Here is a 19,829-nt window from a genome sequence, read left to right as displayed (position 1 = left end):
TTGTGGTAGCAAGAACTCTAGAATAATATTGGTTAGGTTAAAAGATTAGATGACAGTCACACTGTCAAGCCAGACATAAAAATTAATGCACCTTAATAAATGTCCTCCTTCCATAATGCCTTAATAGCATTACAATGTCATATCTGTACCTCTGAAAGTTCAAGTGATGGAGCAAGGATTTGCACGTAAAGCGCCTTGCTCGTATGCAAAACCCTTGTCTAAACTGCATAATAATATTAACCTCATTATTCGTCATTTATAAAGTGTTTTCCCAACACGCGGGTGTCCCCAGGATGCTTGCTTGTTTGTTTTTTCCGTACTAAAACGAAGCTTGCACTTAAAATGGCTGCTTCGCTGAGATTCAGTCTGCGCATGCGTCGGTCATACCCATGTGATGTGACGCACTCGCATTCTGGAGGGATTCTGTGCTCATGCGCACTGATGCAAAATATGGCCGCTTGTCTCTCACCACGCTCTCTGCTTGCTACTGCTGCTTTAGCCTATCTGTCTTTTCGCACTAATCCATAATGCTATAGTCATTATAAAGTAAGGGTTGGTTAGATTTTATCATGGTATACAGTGCGATCATTTTTATGTATGATTTTAATTTGTTTTCGCTTACTTTTCATGTACCGCGTCTTTGTGGGCTGGGGCATACATGAGCGACGCCATGCTGAGGCTCCTCTGAACCCTGTCAGCTGACCAGGGAGGGTCCTAACTGCGCAGAAGCTAAAACTAGCCAGCTGGCTCCTGGAGCCCGATGCGCCTGGGAACCCATCCCGAAGATGCAAGATTACACCTTGAATTGTCATACACTGTTGCTATATGCTGGACTCTTGCATTGTCTTCTGTATTCCTATGCCTGGGAACGTGAACCAGGGGGGCGGGTGTGCAAAATTGAATAAATATGATGGGAACGTTGAATTCTAGGAGGTGGTAATGACCGCACCACCTCTCCTGACCAATCACAATGTGGGAAACTGTCACTTGCAACATTAGTGGGTGGTCTAAGGGTCCCCAAAACAGTATAATTGCCCTAGTTTAGCTTAGGAAAATTGTCCGACTTGTCCGAGTAGCAGACCTGTCACTGACCCTACGATCTCAATAGGTGCTCATTCTGAAAGTGCTGCGGAGCACTTTGTCCATACTTTCCACAAATCTCCTAAGGGGTGGAAAATCCTAAGTGCTGACGAAGCACTTTGCTGGGGAATTTGAAAATCCAATCGGGGTTTCTGGCGGATTACTTGCAGAAGGGGGTAACGCAGGCGTTGCTGTCCGAAGCTGTGGGTGTTGGTCATACCCTGGGAGGCCCAGTCCTTGACCTGAACCTGAGGGGTATCCTGTCCTTACTGTCCGTGAGCTGTACCTGCTCGCATTCTGGCATTCCTTTTCTGAGGGTCCCTGTCCCCGTCTTTCCAACTGACCCGTGGCCAGGGTTGGTCTTCAATCTGATCTAGGTAATTATTGATTGTGGGTTTGCGTATCTCTCTCTCTCTCTCCCTTTTTGTCTGTTCTGTTAAAGCATTCTTACCTGTGATATTGCTCTATTGCCATTGCAAATATATGTGTCTGAATTTTAGTTGGTTCCTTCTCTCCCCCCCTCCTTTAGAAATTAATTGATTTTATAAAGCAATAGCATGTTCCCGTTTTTCCCTTTCCTTTAGTGGATTGCAGTGAACTTAGCAAGAATAGCTTAAAACACTTAGGTTAAGTACATGTTCTAGGTCTCATCCCCATTCCTATGTTCTAGTATAAAATTGCAGTGACTAGTTTTGTTCTAAAAACTTCTACCTTTAGTTTCCCATATATCCTAATGGTCTTATTTTTGATGCAAAGTTACCTATTGGTGTTGATTTTAATGTTTGATATATTATTTTGTGTATCGCTTATTATCTTGGCATCTTCTCTTTGAATTCTTATATAAAGTTTTAAACTTCATCAGGTGTCGGTGGTCATTTTACAGAATTGTGGAAAGTATTTTTCTGATTATAAAGAGTACTTGATGTTAGGCCTGTCTACTATTTTCCCTGATAGCTCTAGGTCCGTCGTAAGAGTTGTGCCTGTGGTAAGTCGGGTACATGGTAAGCAGAGGTAAATCCAAACTTGATTACTCTTAGCAGCGTGCAGGAGGAGAAATCCTCACCCGGTTCACCCAAACAAATTAGTGTGATAATAAAAGGTTTTTTTCACGCCAAGGGCCCAGTGCGTGTAAAAGAATTGGTAACTCGGGTGACCTGGGGGAACTGCGCGCTCTAGCAGTAATTTTCTGGTAGCCAGAGGATGGTTTGGACTAGTTAGATTAGGTAGACAGGATAGGTCATAAACAAACCGTGAAGATTAAGTGTGCTGCTGATTTTCTACTGTATTATTTCAAAAAGTTTAAAATGTTTTAAGGATTTATATGTAAATGTGCATGATTTTGCATTGCTGCTATAAATATTGCATGTTGAATTAACCCAGAATTGTTTGTAAGTGTTCAGTGTAGTCTGAATCCCCGGGGAAGTATTTTAGCTAACGGTGAGTAGAATCCGGTTAGCTGTTGAAGTCACTAAGTTCGAGGCATTAGTGCAGGGTTAAAGGAGTAACTGGAAGCACTAATTAGGACCTTTGTTTCTGGAGTGAATGATAGCTACGAGTCCGTTATAAAACTTTCATTGCGATATCACCTAGTAAGGGTCGCATACGAAGGGAGTAGTAGGGTCTCTGAGGCTTGTCTGGTAAGTAAAATAGTTCGCTGGTGAAATCCTGGCTCAGTACATATCCCCGACTAAGGTGGATGAGTCAGAGGAATAACGGGTTCTATGTTACTAGCGTGAAGGGACAGGCAAAGAAGTCTATCCAGAGTGCATGAAAAGTAGACAGAAGTGGTTTACTAGTAGCGAAAGAAAAGTCTTTTCTCTCTTTAGAACACTCAGACATAGTGGCAATCGTTGTGTGTTGTTAACTAAAACTTGCACTCGCACTTTAGAGAAAGTAAAAAGTTTCCGTTACCTTGTAAAGGAGGGAGTCAGTCGGAGAGCTGCTCTGACGTCACTCCGTGCCGGTATTGGTCAAAACAGCGGGTGGGTAGTGGAACTGAATTTGTAAAGGAGGGGTGAGTGCCGAAGCGTGAGACTCTGTCTTGCGAAAAGGCCGCGCACCCATTGGTTAACCGTATTTGTATTCTCTGACCTGATTGGGTGGTGCGAAATAAAAGTCGCGCTAGCATTGGAAGCACAAAGGTAAACAAAATTAATCCAGCCGAGCTAGAAGCGAGTCTGGAGAGTTGTATGTGGTATCCAGACTTCATACCAAATCCCAAATACCTAGGATTTCATAAGGAGCAGATTGTACGAGGTAGACCGCACATGATGTATGGAATAAAGAGAAATTGTCATTCTCTGATAAAGTAAAGAATTTTTTCAAAACTGACAAGCCCATTAGAACGAGGGAAGGCGTACTCATTCCCCCGCCAAATACCCCTGCTTCTTTCATGTTGTTTGATAAAGGGTATCACACTTGTGTCTGGCTAGAAAATTGGGCAAAGTATACTGTAGATGACGGAGTCCTAGCATTCCCTGTTGAAGGTACATTTAATGGTCGGATCCTGTTTAACTTAAGGACCCGCATGAATGAATTACACCCTAGACCTAGGTTGACCCAGTACGAAGCTTTGGAGGAATGGGAGATTGAGGCTGCAGAGCGAGATAAACCCCGAATGGATAAGGGAGTGAGTAAGTGGTATCCCAGGCTTCCAACGCCAACCAAAGAGCAGAAAATGAAACAGTGGAGGCAGTCTATGTTAACTGAAGGGCTGTTCCCTATGATGGGGGTATTAGAAGAGAAGAGAGGAAAGTGTAAAGAAAAGACCCATCACCTAGCACCTATGGGGGACATAGAAGATGAACACCTGGAAGATTTGTTAATGAAGAATCCACCTCCCTATGTTGCAGAATTAGAACCGGTGCATTCTCAAAATCCCTTTACAAATTACCCCCGAAGTAGGAGGGAAAGTGATACAGACGGAACAGCTACAGGCAGTAAAACTAGTGAAAGGGATGGGTTTTGCAGACCTAAGTCCACAGTCCCGAATTATCAGCCCTTCGGAGAAAGTCCCCCTCGATTGGTTGCTCCGACTGCCCCGAGTATTTATCCGTCCTTAGTACCTCAGGTATTGCATGGCAATTCTGCTGAAAGGGGGTTGCAGGAAAAGGAGAAAGAAGCCCTGACTAAACAGAGGGAGGAATTAGTTAGAACCATTGCCCAGATGCATCCCCATCCTGATTCCTTGACTATTCCGGTAACTATTGGTCCTGCTATTCCAATGTATAGAAATGACCTGACTAGTCCCCATCCTCCTGTTATCACCCCAATACTGCCTACTCCTAGCATCCAGACCCCGAGGAAGGAAGTATTCATAGATGAGGATCAGGAAAGTGAGTGTGAATCTGTGGTTCTGATGGATCTGCCCATAAGGGAGTCGAGGGCCAGTATAGCAGGGACAAGAAGTCAGCCCAGACAAAAGGAGGTGGTGATTGAAAGTGCAACTGGAGTTAGGAGTGCCACTTTAGTTTCCCCTGAAGAATTGGACAGATGGACAAAGGAGCTAGAGAAGGAGACCACTCCCCAACCTAAAGCATTGGAAATATATAAATTAAGAATAGAAATAGAAGAAATGATGGCTGGGAACGTGGGAGTTGAGCGCCTAAGCTCGTATAATGAAGAAGAGTTACTATTCATCAGTAAAAGTCTTACCCGGAGTGCTAGGGTGCTCCATGAAAAGATAATGGATACCGCCACAGAAATGGGGGTTGATGTTAGTCGCTCCAAAATTCTTCAGAAACCCTACAGAGTGGACTTCTCAGACAAGGATTTAGAAAGCCTGAATGTGATGGGAAAACAGATCCAAGTAAGAGAATTGTTGAAAATCTTGCAGAAATGGGGCGAAGTGGGGAAATGGAGAACCAGGTGGGCAAAGAAAAAGGAAGGCAGCAGGGCTGGGTCAGTTACTTCAGAATTCGTATTAAAGGAAGTAACCCCAACTGAAAAATTGTGCCCCATGAGAGAGGTCCCGGGAGGAAAATATGTCCATGTCCCTTGGTCCAGACAAGACATTGTGTCATTTACAAACGACTTCCCGAAATTACGTGAGAAACCAGTTGACTGGTACAGACAGGTAGAACGTTTCATAAAGGTTCAGAAGTGTCTACTGAAAGACCTGGATGGGTTTTTCGACATCGTGGTCCCTGTAGATTTGTGGACCGACTGTAAAATTGAAATTGATTGGCCCAGTGAGGAATTTCCCAGAGATGAGAAAACAGGAGCTCCCGCACCTGAAGTAATGAGGAAATATGAGCAAGTCATACAATACCTCAAGAAAAAGGTACCAGCAAAGGAGACAGATTGGACCCGTATAGATAGAACCACCCAAGAACGTGATGAAACGGTGCATTCATTTTATGAAAGGTTACTGCAGGTATTCAAAACTTACAGTGGTATCGATAATGTAGACATGAAAGACATGACCCATTTCAGTTATAGGTTTGTGCTAGGATTAAGGCCTGAAATCTCACAATGGATTCGAGATAACAAAATCAGTTGGCAGGGAAAACCCATAGATGATGTCCTGAAATATGCAAAATACTGCGAAGATGAAATCGAAAATAAAAAGAAGGCCCTCAAGGAAAAGGTCATGTGGGCACAGGTGAAATTAGCTGAACGGCAAGAAAAACAGTTAAGTAAAATGACTTCTGATAATAATGTTCAGAATACCAATACTGGGGGGGGAGGAAAGCCCAGACCTAAAATGAGTCGTGAAGAGGCCATGAAAAAGTTTCCGTGCCATGGGTGCGGCCAGATGGGGCATTGGAGAGACGAGTGTCCACACCTACAGGCCGGTAATGCCCCTGTAAATGGTTTAAATCCACAGGTGCCGAAAGAGGGGACAAGAAAAACCCAGCAACAGGTAAAATTACCTCCAGTACCCCGCGCTCCTAGACAGAATTTTAAGAGTCAGGGTCAGCAGAATGAGAGGGCGGAAGTATGGGAGGTTGAGAGTGAAAGAAATGCAGTCATTCCACAGTACTTGCTAAATGATACCTTCCTTTGTGAGGATCAAGATTGACGGGGCCTGAGAGGGGAGGATGAGGAGTGCGTACTTGGCGCCTCCTTACCGGTAGACCAGACTGGACCATACATTGAAGGAAAGGTAGAGGGAAAAGACGTCACCTTTCTGTTGGACACTGGTGCTACCCGATCTACTGTAAGAACAGTGGATGTTCCTAACCTACCCCTCTCGGGAGAAGCAATCCAAGTAGTGGGCGTCTCAAATCAGATAATAAGTACCCCTGTAACTGAACCAATGGAAATTTCTATAGGAAATTTCAAGGAAATGCACAGATTTGTGGTCTGTGATTCCAGTCCTGTAAACCTGCTAGGACGTGATTTGTTGTGCAAGATGCGTTGTACCATTTTCTGCACACCAAATGGCGTCGAAATTCAGACCCCCGATGAAGATGGCCTGTACAAACTGATGTTAGTCAGACAAGATGCTGATATCAAGCCTTTGACAATTGAGGATTTACCTGAGGAGCTCCAGTTAAGGGTAGTACCAGAAGTGTGGGATTTTACAGGAAAAGATGTAGGCCTGATGGCAAATGTGGACCCAGTGAAAATAGCAATAAAAACAAATGCTGTATACCCCAAAACCAGACAGTACAAAATGAGTGCAGAAGTAAAAGCAGGAGTAGCGACCGAAATTACCAGGCTGCTCGAAGCAGAAATAATAGAAGAAGTGATGAGCAGCCCCTGTAATTCACCTATCATTGGGATCAAAAAGCCTAGTGGAAAGTACCGGGTGGTGCAAGATTTGCGCAAGGTAAACCAAATTGTTGTGCCTTGCTGTCCTATTGTGCCCAACCCTGCAGTAATTCTATATCAGATTCCCTGGAATGCAGAATGGTTCACTGTCATTGACCTATGCCACGCTTTCTTTTCCATCCCATTGCATCCAGAAAGCAAATTCCTTTTCAGTTTTGAATTTGACAGCCATATCTATGTCTGGAATCGTGTCCCCCAGGGGTACACCGAAAGTCCATCGATTTTCAACCAGATACTGAAAAAGTGCCTTGAATCCCTAGTGCTGCCAAAAGAGTCTGTTTTGGTACAGTACATAGATGACCTGTTAGTGGCATCTAAAACCCAGACTGACTGTGTCACTGACACAATTGCCTTGCTGAATCACCTAGGAAAAGGAGGACATAAAGTGTCGCCTGACAAATTACAATTCTGTAAAAACTCAGTAAAGTATCTGGGGCACCAGATAGAAAAAGGAATCAGGAAGGTCACTACCGAAAGGATCAAAATAATCAAAGCAATGGAACTGCCCAGAACACAGAAAGAGGTGAGAATGTTCTTGGGAGTTGTGGGTTACTGCAGACAATGGATTGTAGGATTTGCAGCTCTAGCCCGACCCCTGATAAATATGACAAAGAAAGGAGTAGAAGACCCCGTCCACTGGGACAGTGAAAGCATGAATGCTTGGGTAACTCTGAGAAACTGTCTATGTACCGCACCTGCATTGGGTATGCCTGAGTACACTAAGCCATTTGAGCTGTTCTGTGACACAAGAGAGAATTGTGCTCTTTCGGTCCTGACCCAGGAGCATGGATTAGTCAGAAGACCAGTAGCCTACTTTTCGGCCACCCTAGATCCAGTGGCTGCTGGACTGCCTGGATGCTTAAAAGCCGTTGCTGCTACTTGCGTCAGTCTGGAACAGAGTGAGAACATTGTCATGGGACATCCCGTCACTGTCTATGTTCCTCACTCTGTTGTCATCCTACTGACTAGAACTAAGACCCAGTACCTCACACCTAGTCGGCTGACTAAGTATGAGAGAATTTTGATTGGTGCCGAGAATGTAACTATTTCCAGGTGCAATGTCCTAAACCCTGCGACACTGTTACCTATCCCTCTGGATGTAGACTCTGATGAGGACGGGGAACATAATTGCATCGATCTAACTGAATATAGCACAAAACCCCGTCCCGACATCCGTGAAATAGCGCTACTTGACGGGGATAAAACAATGTTCGTGGATGGCTCGTGTTTGAGACATGAGAGTGGGAGTCTGAGTGCTGCCTATGCTGTGGTTACACTGACAGGAACCATCGAGGCATCTTACATGCGCGAGGTGAAATCTGCACAAGTGGCAGAGCTCATCGCGTTAACCAGAGCCTGTAAGAGGGGTAAGAACAAGAGAATAACTGTTTACACAGACAGCCAGTATTGTTTTGGGGTCGTTCATGACTTCGGCCAATTGTGGTTACAAAGAGAATTCATGACTTCCTCAGGCACACCTATCCGGAATGGGAAGGTGGTGCATGACTTACTGGAAGCTATCCAATTACCCAAAGAATTGGCTGTGGTCAAGTGTGCGGCTCACAGATCTGGAAATGATGATGTGACTGCCGGTAATAGGTACGCTGACCAAATTGCACAGTTTTGTGCCCGACACCATATGTCCCTACAAATTGCACTGTGGGATGGAACCAGCTGCCAACTTATGTTGTTTGAGAATGTGTCAACGTGGGAAGAATTAAAGGAGTTACAACAAGCCACAGACAGGCAAGAGAAGGGCAGGTGGGCCGCAAATGGATGCGAGTTGAGAGAAGATGGTGTGGTGGTAAATCCGACTGGGGTGCCTGTACTGCCTGATAGTTTGATCGACCCCATGATCAGAATGATACATGAGCCAACACATATGGGAAGAGACGCGATGTGTCAGGTGTTTGAACAGGTGTTCTGTAATTCAAAGTTCAGGAACCAGGCGGAAAGGCTTTGCCAGAGGTGCCTAGTGTGTCAGCAATTCAATGCAGGAAAGAAGACTGTAGTGGAACAGAGCACTATTGGAAAGGCAGTAGGGCCCTTCGTTAGAATGCAGGCAGACTTCATAACCATGCCCAGATGCAAAGGATATAGATATATCTTAGTCATAGTTTGTCTATTCTCCAGGTGGGTGGAAGCATATCCAGCTAAGAAAAATGACGCTATCACCACAGCCAAATTATTGCTCAGGGAGTTGATACCTAGGTATGGGATCCCAGAGACAATCGAAACGGACCAAGGTGGGCATTTTGCCAACGATGTCCTAGAGGAACTCTGTAAAGCATTCAAAATGAAGCAAAGATTGCACTGCGCCTACCATCCAGAGGCTTCTGGGGTAGTGGAACAAATAAATGGCACCCTGAAGTCCAGATTGGGAAAAATGTGTGACTCCACAAAAATGAACTGGATAGAGGCTTTACCCCTGGTGCTGATGAGTTTGAGAAGTATCCCGAACCGAAAGACTGGCCTAAGTCCCCATGAAGTGTTGATGGGAAGAGTGATGCGCCAGGCATGGGTACCCGGAAACAAACTGCTAAGCATTTCTGATGATATGGTGCTAGAATACTGCAAGCAGCTGGGTGACCAAGTGCGTTCTCTCTCTCAGCAGATTGGAGAGACAGAAGACGAGTGGCCAAAGACTCCAGCACACAATCTGCAACCAGGAGACTGGGTGGTGTTAAAGAAACACACCCGGAGCAGTTGCCTGAAGCCAAGGTGGGGAAAGCCACGACAAGTGATCCTCGTCACTACCACTGCTGTGAAGTGTGCTGGTGTACCGAAGTGGATCCACGCCAGCCACACAAAGCGGGTATCTGGAGAAAACGCGACTGGAGCTGAAGGCAGCGCAGCTGAAGAGGCTTCCGAGGAAGAGAGTCCGGGGCTAGCTGACATCGAACTGCCGAGCACAAGTCGAGACGTTGAATGGTATCCCGCCGACGAACCAGTTCATGATCCAATACGAACCAGGAAATATTCCTATTTAGACAGTGAGTGGGATAGTCCAGGTGAGTCAGAGATAGAAGAAGAAGGTCAGGTCAACGAAAGCCACACCACACCTGATCAGGACATAGGCCAAGTAGGGTCAGATCAAGACCTCGAGACTCCTCCTGAAACTCCGGAGCCGAGAAAGGGACAGTTAGAAATTAGAGCTGACGTTCATGCAGAAGAAAGCGAAGAGATCGAAGAGTGATCGGAGTTCGGACGAAGACCCTCCTTGAGAGAGCCCCGAAGTGAGCCTTTGGTGCAAAGAAACGAAGAGGGGTAGCAAAAGCCACCTGTAAGCTAAATATGTCTGATCCGAATGTCTCTGGGAGATCCCGGTGTGGGTGTCTCAAAACCTGTTGTAAGATATGCTTGTGTAGTGTAGCCATGCTAATAGTAATGTGGATAGGACTAACTGTTTTCCTACCTTTTATGATAAGTAAAGATCCAAACTTGTCCCCTACTGAACCCGAAGCAGTAGATGTAGGGGTTGTACAGACTGCAGAAACACCACGAAGCCTAGTAAGACACGACAAAAGAGTAGGACTGACACACACACGACCTAATTTAGAAGCACCAGATGAGGATGGACTACATTTTCACAAAATGAAAAACAGGACGCATCTAAATGTTTTTGCTAACTTGTTAGTGCATTATGTAGAAGCTATGGAAATAGAGGACTGTTATGTCTGCATGAAGCTACCAACCTCAGTGGCTGAAGGCGTGACATACCACCATCTACCTTTGACCTATGGAATCTCCTGTAGTATATTAGCTAGCCTGTTCTATAGAAGCACCTTGCAGTACTATTATTCAAATGATGACGTAGTATTTTCTGAACTTCCTGTTAGAGGACACTTGAACCGTGTACATACTACAAGTGACGTGACCCGCTATATGGGAGAATATTTCCTGACTATAGGTAACATAGATTTAGATCAAGCAAGAGAAGATAATCTGACCTGTTCACTGCAAGAGCAGGAAAAGATGTTTATAAAGATGGCAGACAGAAGGAGAGAAAAGTTTCAGAAGAAGGCAAATGACGAGAAGGATAGAATCCCTAGGTGGGCTGAGCACATGGATAACACCTCGGAAGGCGAAGCCAGTCCTGCCTTGTTGCTGGATTTTGAAAGAAAGGGGAAACTTTGTATCCATAGGGAAAAGACAGAGTACTATAACAATGTATTCATCGGTTCCAGCGAGTGTGAACATAATTACAAGGTAATTGGAGGTTGGGGTTTCAAAAATGGGTCAGAACCTGTGTTTCCCGGAATATATTATATATGTGGGAACAAGGCTTATTTCAAATTGCCGGATCACTGGTATGGAAGCTGCTACTTTGGCATTGTTTTCCCGAAAATATACCATGTGAATAATGCAGCTGGAAGCGATGAAGAAACTAATGGCTTAGTGCGTAGTAGACGTGAAAGTGTAGGTGAAATTATAGGTGATATTTTTAGTGCACTGATACCTGGAATGGGGGTAGTTCTGAACACCCATAGAATCTGCAAACTGTCTACAGTAGTGGACCGGTTATCAACGGACACTGCTGCTGGTTTCCTGCTGGTCAATACGGAAATGGTTGCGATCAGATCAATGGTTTTACAAAACCGTCTTGTCCTTGACACCCTATTAGCAAAAGAGGGCGGAGTCTGTAGAATGCTGAAAGCGCAACATTGTTGCACTTACATTCCTGATAAAAGTATCGAATTAAAACAATATGTGAAGAACATAACTAATTTGGAAAGGGAACTCAAACCATTGGAGGTTGACAGTGCCTGGACGAGACTGACTGGAGGTCTCTCCTCTATAGGTAGTTGGTTTACTAACTTAGGTAAAAATCTTTTGTGGAAAATATTGATGCCAATAGTTATAATAGGTGTGATTGTGTTGATCATTTTTATCTGCTGCAAATGCCAAAAGTGCAAAAAGAAATATACAGTAAATCAGAGGGGGGTGAAAAGAAACATTGATGAACTAGAACTAGAAGAGTTAAAGAATGCAATTTACAAAAAGGCGAAAAATCACCACTCTCATAGGGAAGCTGAAAGAAAACTAAACAATAAGTTTATTGAAATTGAAATGGACGATGTGGATGAATGAGAAAAGTTGGCATCTGTTTCCTTCATGTAGTGATGATAGTAAATATCATCAAAGAGGGGATTGATGGAGCAAGGATTTGCACGTAAAGCGCCTTGCTCGTATGCAAAACCCTTGTCTAAACTGCATAATAATATTAACCTCATTATTCGTCATTTATAAAGTGTTTACCCAACACGCGGGTGTCCCCAGGATGCTTGCTTGTTTGTTTTTTCCGTACTAAAACGAAGCTTGCACTTAAAATGGCTGCTTCGCTGAGATTCAGTCTGCGCATGCGTCGGTCATACCCATGTGATGTGACGCACTCGCATTCTGGAGGGATTCTGTGCTCATGCGCACTGATGCAAAATATGGCCGCTTGTCTCTCACCACGCTCTCTGCTTGCTACTGCTGCTTTAGCCTATCTGTCTTTTCGCACTAATCCATAATGCTATAGTCATTATAAAGTAAGGGTTGGTTAGATTTTATCATGGTATACAGTGCGATCATTTTTATGTATGATTTTAATTTGTTTTCGCTTACTTTTCATGTACCGCGTCTTTGTGGGCTGGGGCATACATGAGCGACGCCATGCTGAGGCTCCTCTGAACCCTGTCAGCTGACCAGGGAGGGTCCTAACTGCGCAGAAGCTAAAACTAGCCAGCTGGCTCCTGGAGCCCGATGCGCCTGGGAACCCATCCCGAAGATGCAAGATTACACCTTGAATTGTCATACACTGTTGCTATATGCTGGACTCTTGCATTGTCTTCTGTATTCCTATGCCTGGGAACGTGAACCAGGGGGGCGGGTGTGCAAAATTGAATAATTATGATGGGAACGTTGAATTCTAGGAGGTGGTAATGACCGCACCACCTCTCCTGACCAATCACAATGTGGGAAACTGTCACTTGCAACATTAGTGGGTGGTCTAAGGGTCCCCAAAACAGTATAATTGCCCTAGTTTAGCTTAGGAAAATTGTCCGACTTGTCCGAGTAGCAGACCTGTCACTGACCCTACGATCTCAATAGGTGCTCATTCTGAAAGTGCTGCGGAGCACTTTGTCCATACTTTCCACAAATCTCCTAAGGGGTGGAAAATCCTAAGTGCTGACGAAGCACTTTGCTGGGGAATTTGAAAATCCAATCGGGGTTTCTGGCGGATTACTTGCAGAAGGGGGTAACGCAGGCGTTGCTGTCCGAAGCTGTGGGTGTTGGTCATACCCTGGGAGGCCCAGTCCTTGACCTGAACCTGAGGGGTATCCTGTCCTTACTGTCCGTGAGCTGTACCTGCTCGCATTCTGGCATTCCTTTTCTGAGGGTCCCTGTCCCCGTCTTTCCAACTGACCCGTGGCCAGGGTTGGTCTTCAATCTGATCTAGGTAATTATTGATTGTGGGTTTGCGTATCTCTCTCTCTCTCTCCCTTTTTGTCTGTTCTGTTAAAGCATTCTTACCTGTGATATTGCTCTATTGCCATTGCAAATATATGTGTCTGAATTTTAGTTGGTTCCTTCTCTCCCCCTCTCCTTTAGAAATTCATTGATTTTATAAAGCAATAGCATGTTCCCGTTTTTCCCTTTCCTTTAGTGGATTGCAGTGAACTTAGCAAGAATAGCTTAAAACACTTAGGTTAAGTACATGTTCTAGGTCTCATCCCCATTCCTATGTTCTAGTATAAAATTGCAGTGACTAGTTTTGTTCTAAAAACTTCTACCTTTAGTTTCCCATATATCCTAATGGTCTTATTTTTGATGCAAAGTTACCTATTGGTGTTGATTTTAATGTTTGATATATTATTTTGTGTATCGCTTATTATCTTGGCATCTTCTCTTTGAATTCTTATATAAAGTTTTAAACTTCATCAGGTGTCGGTGGTCATTTTACAGAATTGTGGAAAGTATTTTTCTGATTATAAAGAGTACTTGATGTTAGGCCTGTCTACTATTTTCCCTGATAGCTCTAGGTCCGTCGTAAGAGTTGTGCCTGTGGTAAGTCGGGTACATGGTAAGCAGAGGTAAATCCAAACTTGATTACTCTTAGCAGCGTGCAGGAGGAGAAATCCTCACCCGGTTCACCCAAACAAATTAGTGTGATAATAAAAGGTTTTTTTCACGCCAAGGGCCCAGTGCGTGTAAAAGAATTGGTAACTCGGGTGACCTGGGGGAACTGCGCGCTCTAGCACAAGCACATGCATCTGGATAAATTAACAACATGATCACAGCTGTATGGAGGGCAAGCACTTTTTTTTGTGAAAGCACATACAGTCTCTTGCTTCAAAACATATACTCCTGGCTCCCAAAATGTGGGGGGAGCCAAAGCCCCTCTCACCTGGACATTCTCACATAATAGTCTGGCAACAGCTGGGCTCTCACGGCAGATCACAATAACAGCCACATTCCCCATAGCTTTCCTCAGCAACCATACTTATTAGGCATTGTTTGGCAATGCCTCCTCAGCATTTCCACAAGGAAGTGAAAAGGCTGCTCACTAATAGCTTCAATCAAAATGTGCGTCATTACTTAGGCATTTTAACAACTGCAAATTGGTTCTGAGTTCCGAGTTTGAGAGTTTACATCAGATCTTTTTTCTGAGGAAACAACATGTTGTTAGTAGACAGCTCTTGCTGTAAGTTACCTAACACCTGTACCATTTTATTATGGTTTAGAAAGTAATGTATCCTTGGGGTATGCAAGTATTTATATGTTTTATATGTGGCAAGTGGAAAAAAATCCAGAGTGAATGCTATTTACAGGGCATATCATGGGGATCACGTTAGGTCAGCATGCTGGGGCATTCAATCTCAAGGGGTGGGTGGGCTCAAATTTAGACCCTTTATGGCATTTAATGAGGGTAGAAAGATGTATGGGTAGAGAGCTCAAAAATTGAGAATAGATCATGCCTCACTGGTCCTCTCACAAGGCTTGTATATTAAAGCAGGTGTTTACCACTAGCTGAATAACGTCTTAGGATAAAATGCCACTCTGAAATCCCTTGATGATTTCCATCAACGTACTTTATTTTTTAGAATTAAAAGTGAATGTTTCAGGGAGGACATTATTTAACTAAATTATACCTTTTATATTCTTGTGTTTTTTTAATAACAACATATTATTGGCTTTGGACATTTTAAAGAATTGCAGAAAGCAATGATTGAAGGATGCAACAAGTTAGTACATATACCCCTACTAGCTGTATTCCCCTGCAGCAGGTTTAGTTTTAATTGCAATCTCTTAAGTCCCAAGGTCTTTTGGAGTACTATACAGAGGTAATATCATGTTAATTTTGTGTGACATAACATTTGCTCTAGTCTCTCACCGCTGTGGACACATGGCAGACAGCCGCTAAATGCAATTTGAAAATGCACAGGGAACATGCTTAGATATGTTTTGCTAATAACCAGTAGGTGTGTCCGTGAATTAGATTTCATCACCAGAAACATCTTACAGATAATCACAATAATATGGCACTCTAGTGTGTAATTTCAACACTTTTCCTTTGGGCGTAGAAATATACAACATTCCAGGTGAGCTTATAGAACAGAGGTCCTGATTATATTCACATTGCTTCTTCCCATTGCTTTTTTGTCTCACAAATGGAAAAAGGCTTTATATTTAGTGATTTTTTTTTAAAGTGTGTTTGTGGATTGCTTTAATTAGTACAGCCAGAGCGTGGATCATAGGTTCAAGAAAAGTGGGTAACTCAGAAAAGGATCACCCCAAAGGCCTACATCATTAAACTTTTTCAAAGAGTAATTGTTCTTTACTCCTGTCTTAGATGTGACTTACTCTTGAACATACATGCCTGATTAACAAAGTATTTTCTGTAAGTGGTTTAATCTCAGTGAAGACTTAGACATGACTTACTTATGAATTTGCAGGATTGATAAATGCTTACTCACATGAAAGACATTTGCTAACCACAAAGCTTGGTTCACTTCTGTGTGTGAAATGTATTTAATATGTTTTATACTGAGCCTAATGAAGAACCACAATCAATTTATTGCACCATTATCCAAAATGATCACAGAGAATTTCAATAAGATGAAGCACCTTAGAAATGTCATCGTTGATTAGGGTATGGAACAGCTGCGATGAAAACAGTAGCGTGGCAGAGGGTGAATTATGGCTGGCATAGGCCCTCTGTTTTAGCATTTAAATGTTTCTCTTTATGTTTCTCCCTGTTTAATTTAGAGCATCCAGTAATCTGTGAGGGAATTGTGTAAAAGCATTAAAGAACTTACTCGCTGGTCCATGATAATTGTCAAATGCTCACATTATGTTAATAGGAGGCCACCTGCAGCTCCATCTTTAAATTAGGGGAAAGGGTCTTTAATGGCTGGTATAGTCCTCAGCACTTGGCCATAGCAACATAGTTCAGCAAACAAGAATCATTAATTTATTACATAATTTCACATCTCAAAAAGGTTGTCTTTTGTAAACACCATTAAAGTTGTTAGATGAGAATGGCAGCCTTTTTCATAGGGTTGCCACTGATAGTTCTGGAACTGATCACTTAACCCATTATACATTGCCATAACAAAACGGATCATTAAATCTTAAATTTTTATTTGTGGTCATAATGTTGATGCTATTTTCTCTCATTTCACAATCCAAGGTCATGGTCCCATGTATATAAATATAGTTCATCACCAGTTCCTGAAATTGGATATTACATTTCAAATCAATAGCGTATAGCAGAAGAATTATTTCTTAGTGTGGTGAAGCTCTTTTGTCATAATAGAGTTAAACATAAACATGTCTGTATAAAGTAGAAAGGGAAACTGTAGACCACTTACCAAGTTCTGTGTCATAGAACTTTCCGTTTTCTGGCAGTGGGATGTATTGAGTTGAGAAGAAGTTGCTACCATACCCCAGGATAAATCCTTCAAGTTTAATATTTGGACTTGGTCGAAGAAACTTCAAGTTCACTGTGTCACCAGTAGCGTTGATCTGAACTTTCAGGCTTGTTTTCTTAACTGTAGAAACATGTTTTTGCAAAATTAGCAATTAGCAATTGTTCTGAACGGTGCCTGTTGAATTGCAGAATGCAGTAATCACATACTGAAATACATCATGCCACTGTTCAATGCACCACACAGTAATATTTAGAGAAAATGTAAATTAATCAAAACAATAATATTTATCCCACATAACATTGTCACCATAGAACCAAATGAGCATCCTTCATAACACATGCAACCTCACTACTTCACTGGGACATCTGGGCACCAAAGCATGTGACAATGTCATTAGGAAAACACACTTTGTAAACATTACGCATGGTTATAGTTAGGTCTGCTTTTCCATAGCTGGAGTGCTTTTTGGTTTTCTAATAACGTTTGTCACATTTGATGAATCTTCACAAAACTTTCCCCAAAAAAGTTGATCTATCTGAGCTCCTTCCTGAATAGTTTCAGGGTGATCCGTCATGCGGGAGCCTAGAGAAAAGAAGCGGTTCCAAAATGCAAAATCCCCATGCATTTTTCATGGACTTCTTGAGAATGAGCTACAGCAAAAACTGCTGAGTGAAATTACACCAAACTCAGGCAGGAAGCTAGATCTTGGTCCACAGATTGTGCTATTTATGATTTGGTGTAAATCCATTCTGTAGTTTTCGAGGCATTAAGGGTAAAAAAATAAAGATATTTGGAATGCTGGGCCGGTGAGAGTCTCAGACACACTCGCTGGAGAACCAATTTAAAAATAGAGCTTTCTGATTGCCTGAGGGAGCTTTATTTTCCTTGGGCCATCTTGCTTCTGCAGGTGTCAGACTCCTCCGAGAGCAAGTGTTCCAATTGGCTGCCAGCAACATGAGAAAAATGTTGCTGGTAGCCATAACAGGACTCAGGGTCCCCTGACCTGAAGTTACAAAAACAAATGATATAAAGCGGCGGGGTAGAGATAACCTGACCCAGTTGGCCCAAAGGATGGGACCCAGAGGGACCCCACCAGGGGCCAAAATGACAAAAAATGTCTCAAAATGCCACACTTCTGCAAAACTCCCTGGATCAAAACATTAAAAAAATTAAAATGACTGCCGGGCCGCATTTAATTACACTATGCCCCTGGGAGCCCAACCACAGGGCTCTGTTTATAAATGGGAGGGGGTGCCCACTAACGTGGCTCAAACTTTATAAAATAGGGAGGAGGTTCATGCAACCCCCCTCCGCGAGCCTCATTCGGCCCGAGCTGAAACTTGATTTAATGGAGAGGGGGGCCACGCAGCCCCCCCTCCCAAACCTTAAAGGGCCCTGGGTATCGCACCCCTGGGACCGAAACTTTGTGAAATGGGGAGTGGCCTCTTGGCTCCCTTCCCTGAGACTCAAATGGCCATGGAGAGCTCAGCCCCATGGCCAAAAATTCACAAAATATATATAATATAGTATAACTGTATACCTGTTTATATAGCAATGTGTAGAAAAGAAGCTTGTCTGTTGTCATTTTAGATGTCATCAGTGATGCCATAAATAATGTCATAGAACATGTCATGAGGGATGTCATATGTGAGGTCATAGGCGGTGCATGGCAAGTGTGCAAGATATAGTTAGCTCTGCTAACTATAACTGGTGAAATTCTGTTTTTTTTCTTTTGTTCAAAATAATAATGTGGTCACTTACAAATTCACCTAACTATAACGTTTCTTTAACCTTTGTTTTTTTCAGTGAATATATCTATATATCTGTATAGCTCTATATACATATATAGAGATATACAGATAAAGATATATTTATATTTCTTTATAAAGTTTTATATAGCGCAAATATGACCCTAGAGGGTATTGGAGAGCTTTACAAATGGTCAAGCAAGCAGAAACAGGTAGAACAAACAAAAAACATACTCGCAAACGGTACAAGGTGTCACCAAGATAAAGCCAATAGGTCAATAAACAAGTTCATGGCAGGATAGTACTATCCATGGGTGTAGAGGCTGCGTTGTATCAGTGCCCAGAGAGTAGTGTCAGTGGGTTCTAGGGTAGACATTTGTTAATCAGAAGCACTTTGCCTTCTTTTCTGAATGAAGCAGTTGAAGGTTTCCATCTGTTCTCAGGGGCAAGGTGTTCCAAATTCTCAGGGTGATTCCAGAGAAAGCTTAGTTGTAGGTTTCCTTTTTATGACATTTCTGAGGTTTTAACGGTAAGGTGATTCTAGAAGATCTGCCGCTGCCTGACAGGTCCAGTTTTTCTGACTGGTACTTCAGTGTGTTGAAGTGTAGGGCTCTATGGGTCATGCAAGCAATTTCCAGCTATATCCTTGCCTCATAAGGGAGCCAATTTAGAGATTTCAGATCAGGGGTGATGTAGTTGTTTCTTTTGGATCCTGTGCTGAGCCTTGCAGCAGAGTTAAGAGATGCCCTCAGTGGAGCCAACTTAAATCTAGGTACAGGGGTGTGGAATTTATTAAAATATCTACTTGTCCACAAGGCAGGTTGCATCATAAATCTACTTGTCCTGTAACAAAATCCACTTGTCCCCTTGGTACCATGTAGTGCAGCAACAAAGAGCTCTGATATAGCCTCTTTGATTATGCCAGGGCTCATACCATAGTAGTGTTTGAATACTTGCAATCCCCCTATGTTGGCATGTTTCCGCAGATCTACATACTGGGGCTGAAGGTAGTGGTAAGCAATAGTTCCAGTGTTAGACTGTCATTTTGAGTCTGTGCAAACCTTCTCACTTGCATGTTTTAAGAGTTTTCAACAACTCTTCTCTAATCTTTTCCTGTACTGAGAAATGTTGGAAATTTACTCCTGACAATGGCAGACGTAAACCTTTTTCCCCAGAGTTGGGACACAAAATGTTGGAGGGAAAGTGAACTTGCAAATTCTCAGATTTTCTGCTAGAAATTGTACAGAGTTTGCCCCAAGCATAAATTGGTGACATTTTCACCAATTTATGCTTGGGGCAAACT

At 43.0% G+C, this 19,829-nt stretch overlaps 1 protein-coding gene across 18 annotated transcripts in view; it reads right to left on the bottom strand.

Moving 5' to 3' along the window:
• ABI3BP (ABI family member 3 binding protein) overlaps positions 1-19,829 on the bottom strand; it is a 1,784,442-nt gene that overhangs the window by 1,435,330 nt on the left and 329,283 nt on the right. For all 18 annotated transcript variants that reach the window (XM_086934483.1, XM_086934484.1, XM_086934487.1 and 15 more), the window contains exon 2: positions 16,719-16,898. In XM_086934483.1, the coding sequence (XP_086790609.1) occupies positions 16,719-16,898 (180 nt within the window). The remainder of the gene's footprint in view (positions 1-16,718; positions 16,899-19,829) is intronic.

Source organism: Lissotriton vulgaris, chromosome 8 (genome assembly GCF_964263255.1).
Source record: "Lissotriton vulgaris chromosome 8, aLisVul1.2, whole genome shotgun sequence".
In the NCBI taxonomy this organism is placed as follows: Eukaryota; Metazoa; Chordata; class Amphibia; order Caudata; family Salamandridae; genus Lissotriton; species Lissotriton vulgaris.
The sequence above is the reverse complement of the archived record's forward strand: the minus strand, read 5'-3'. Positions and strand labels throughout refer to the sequence as shown.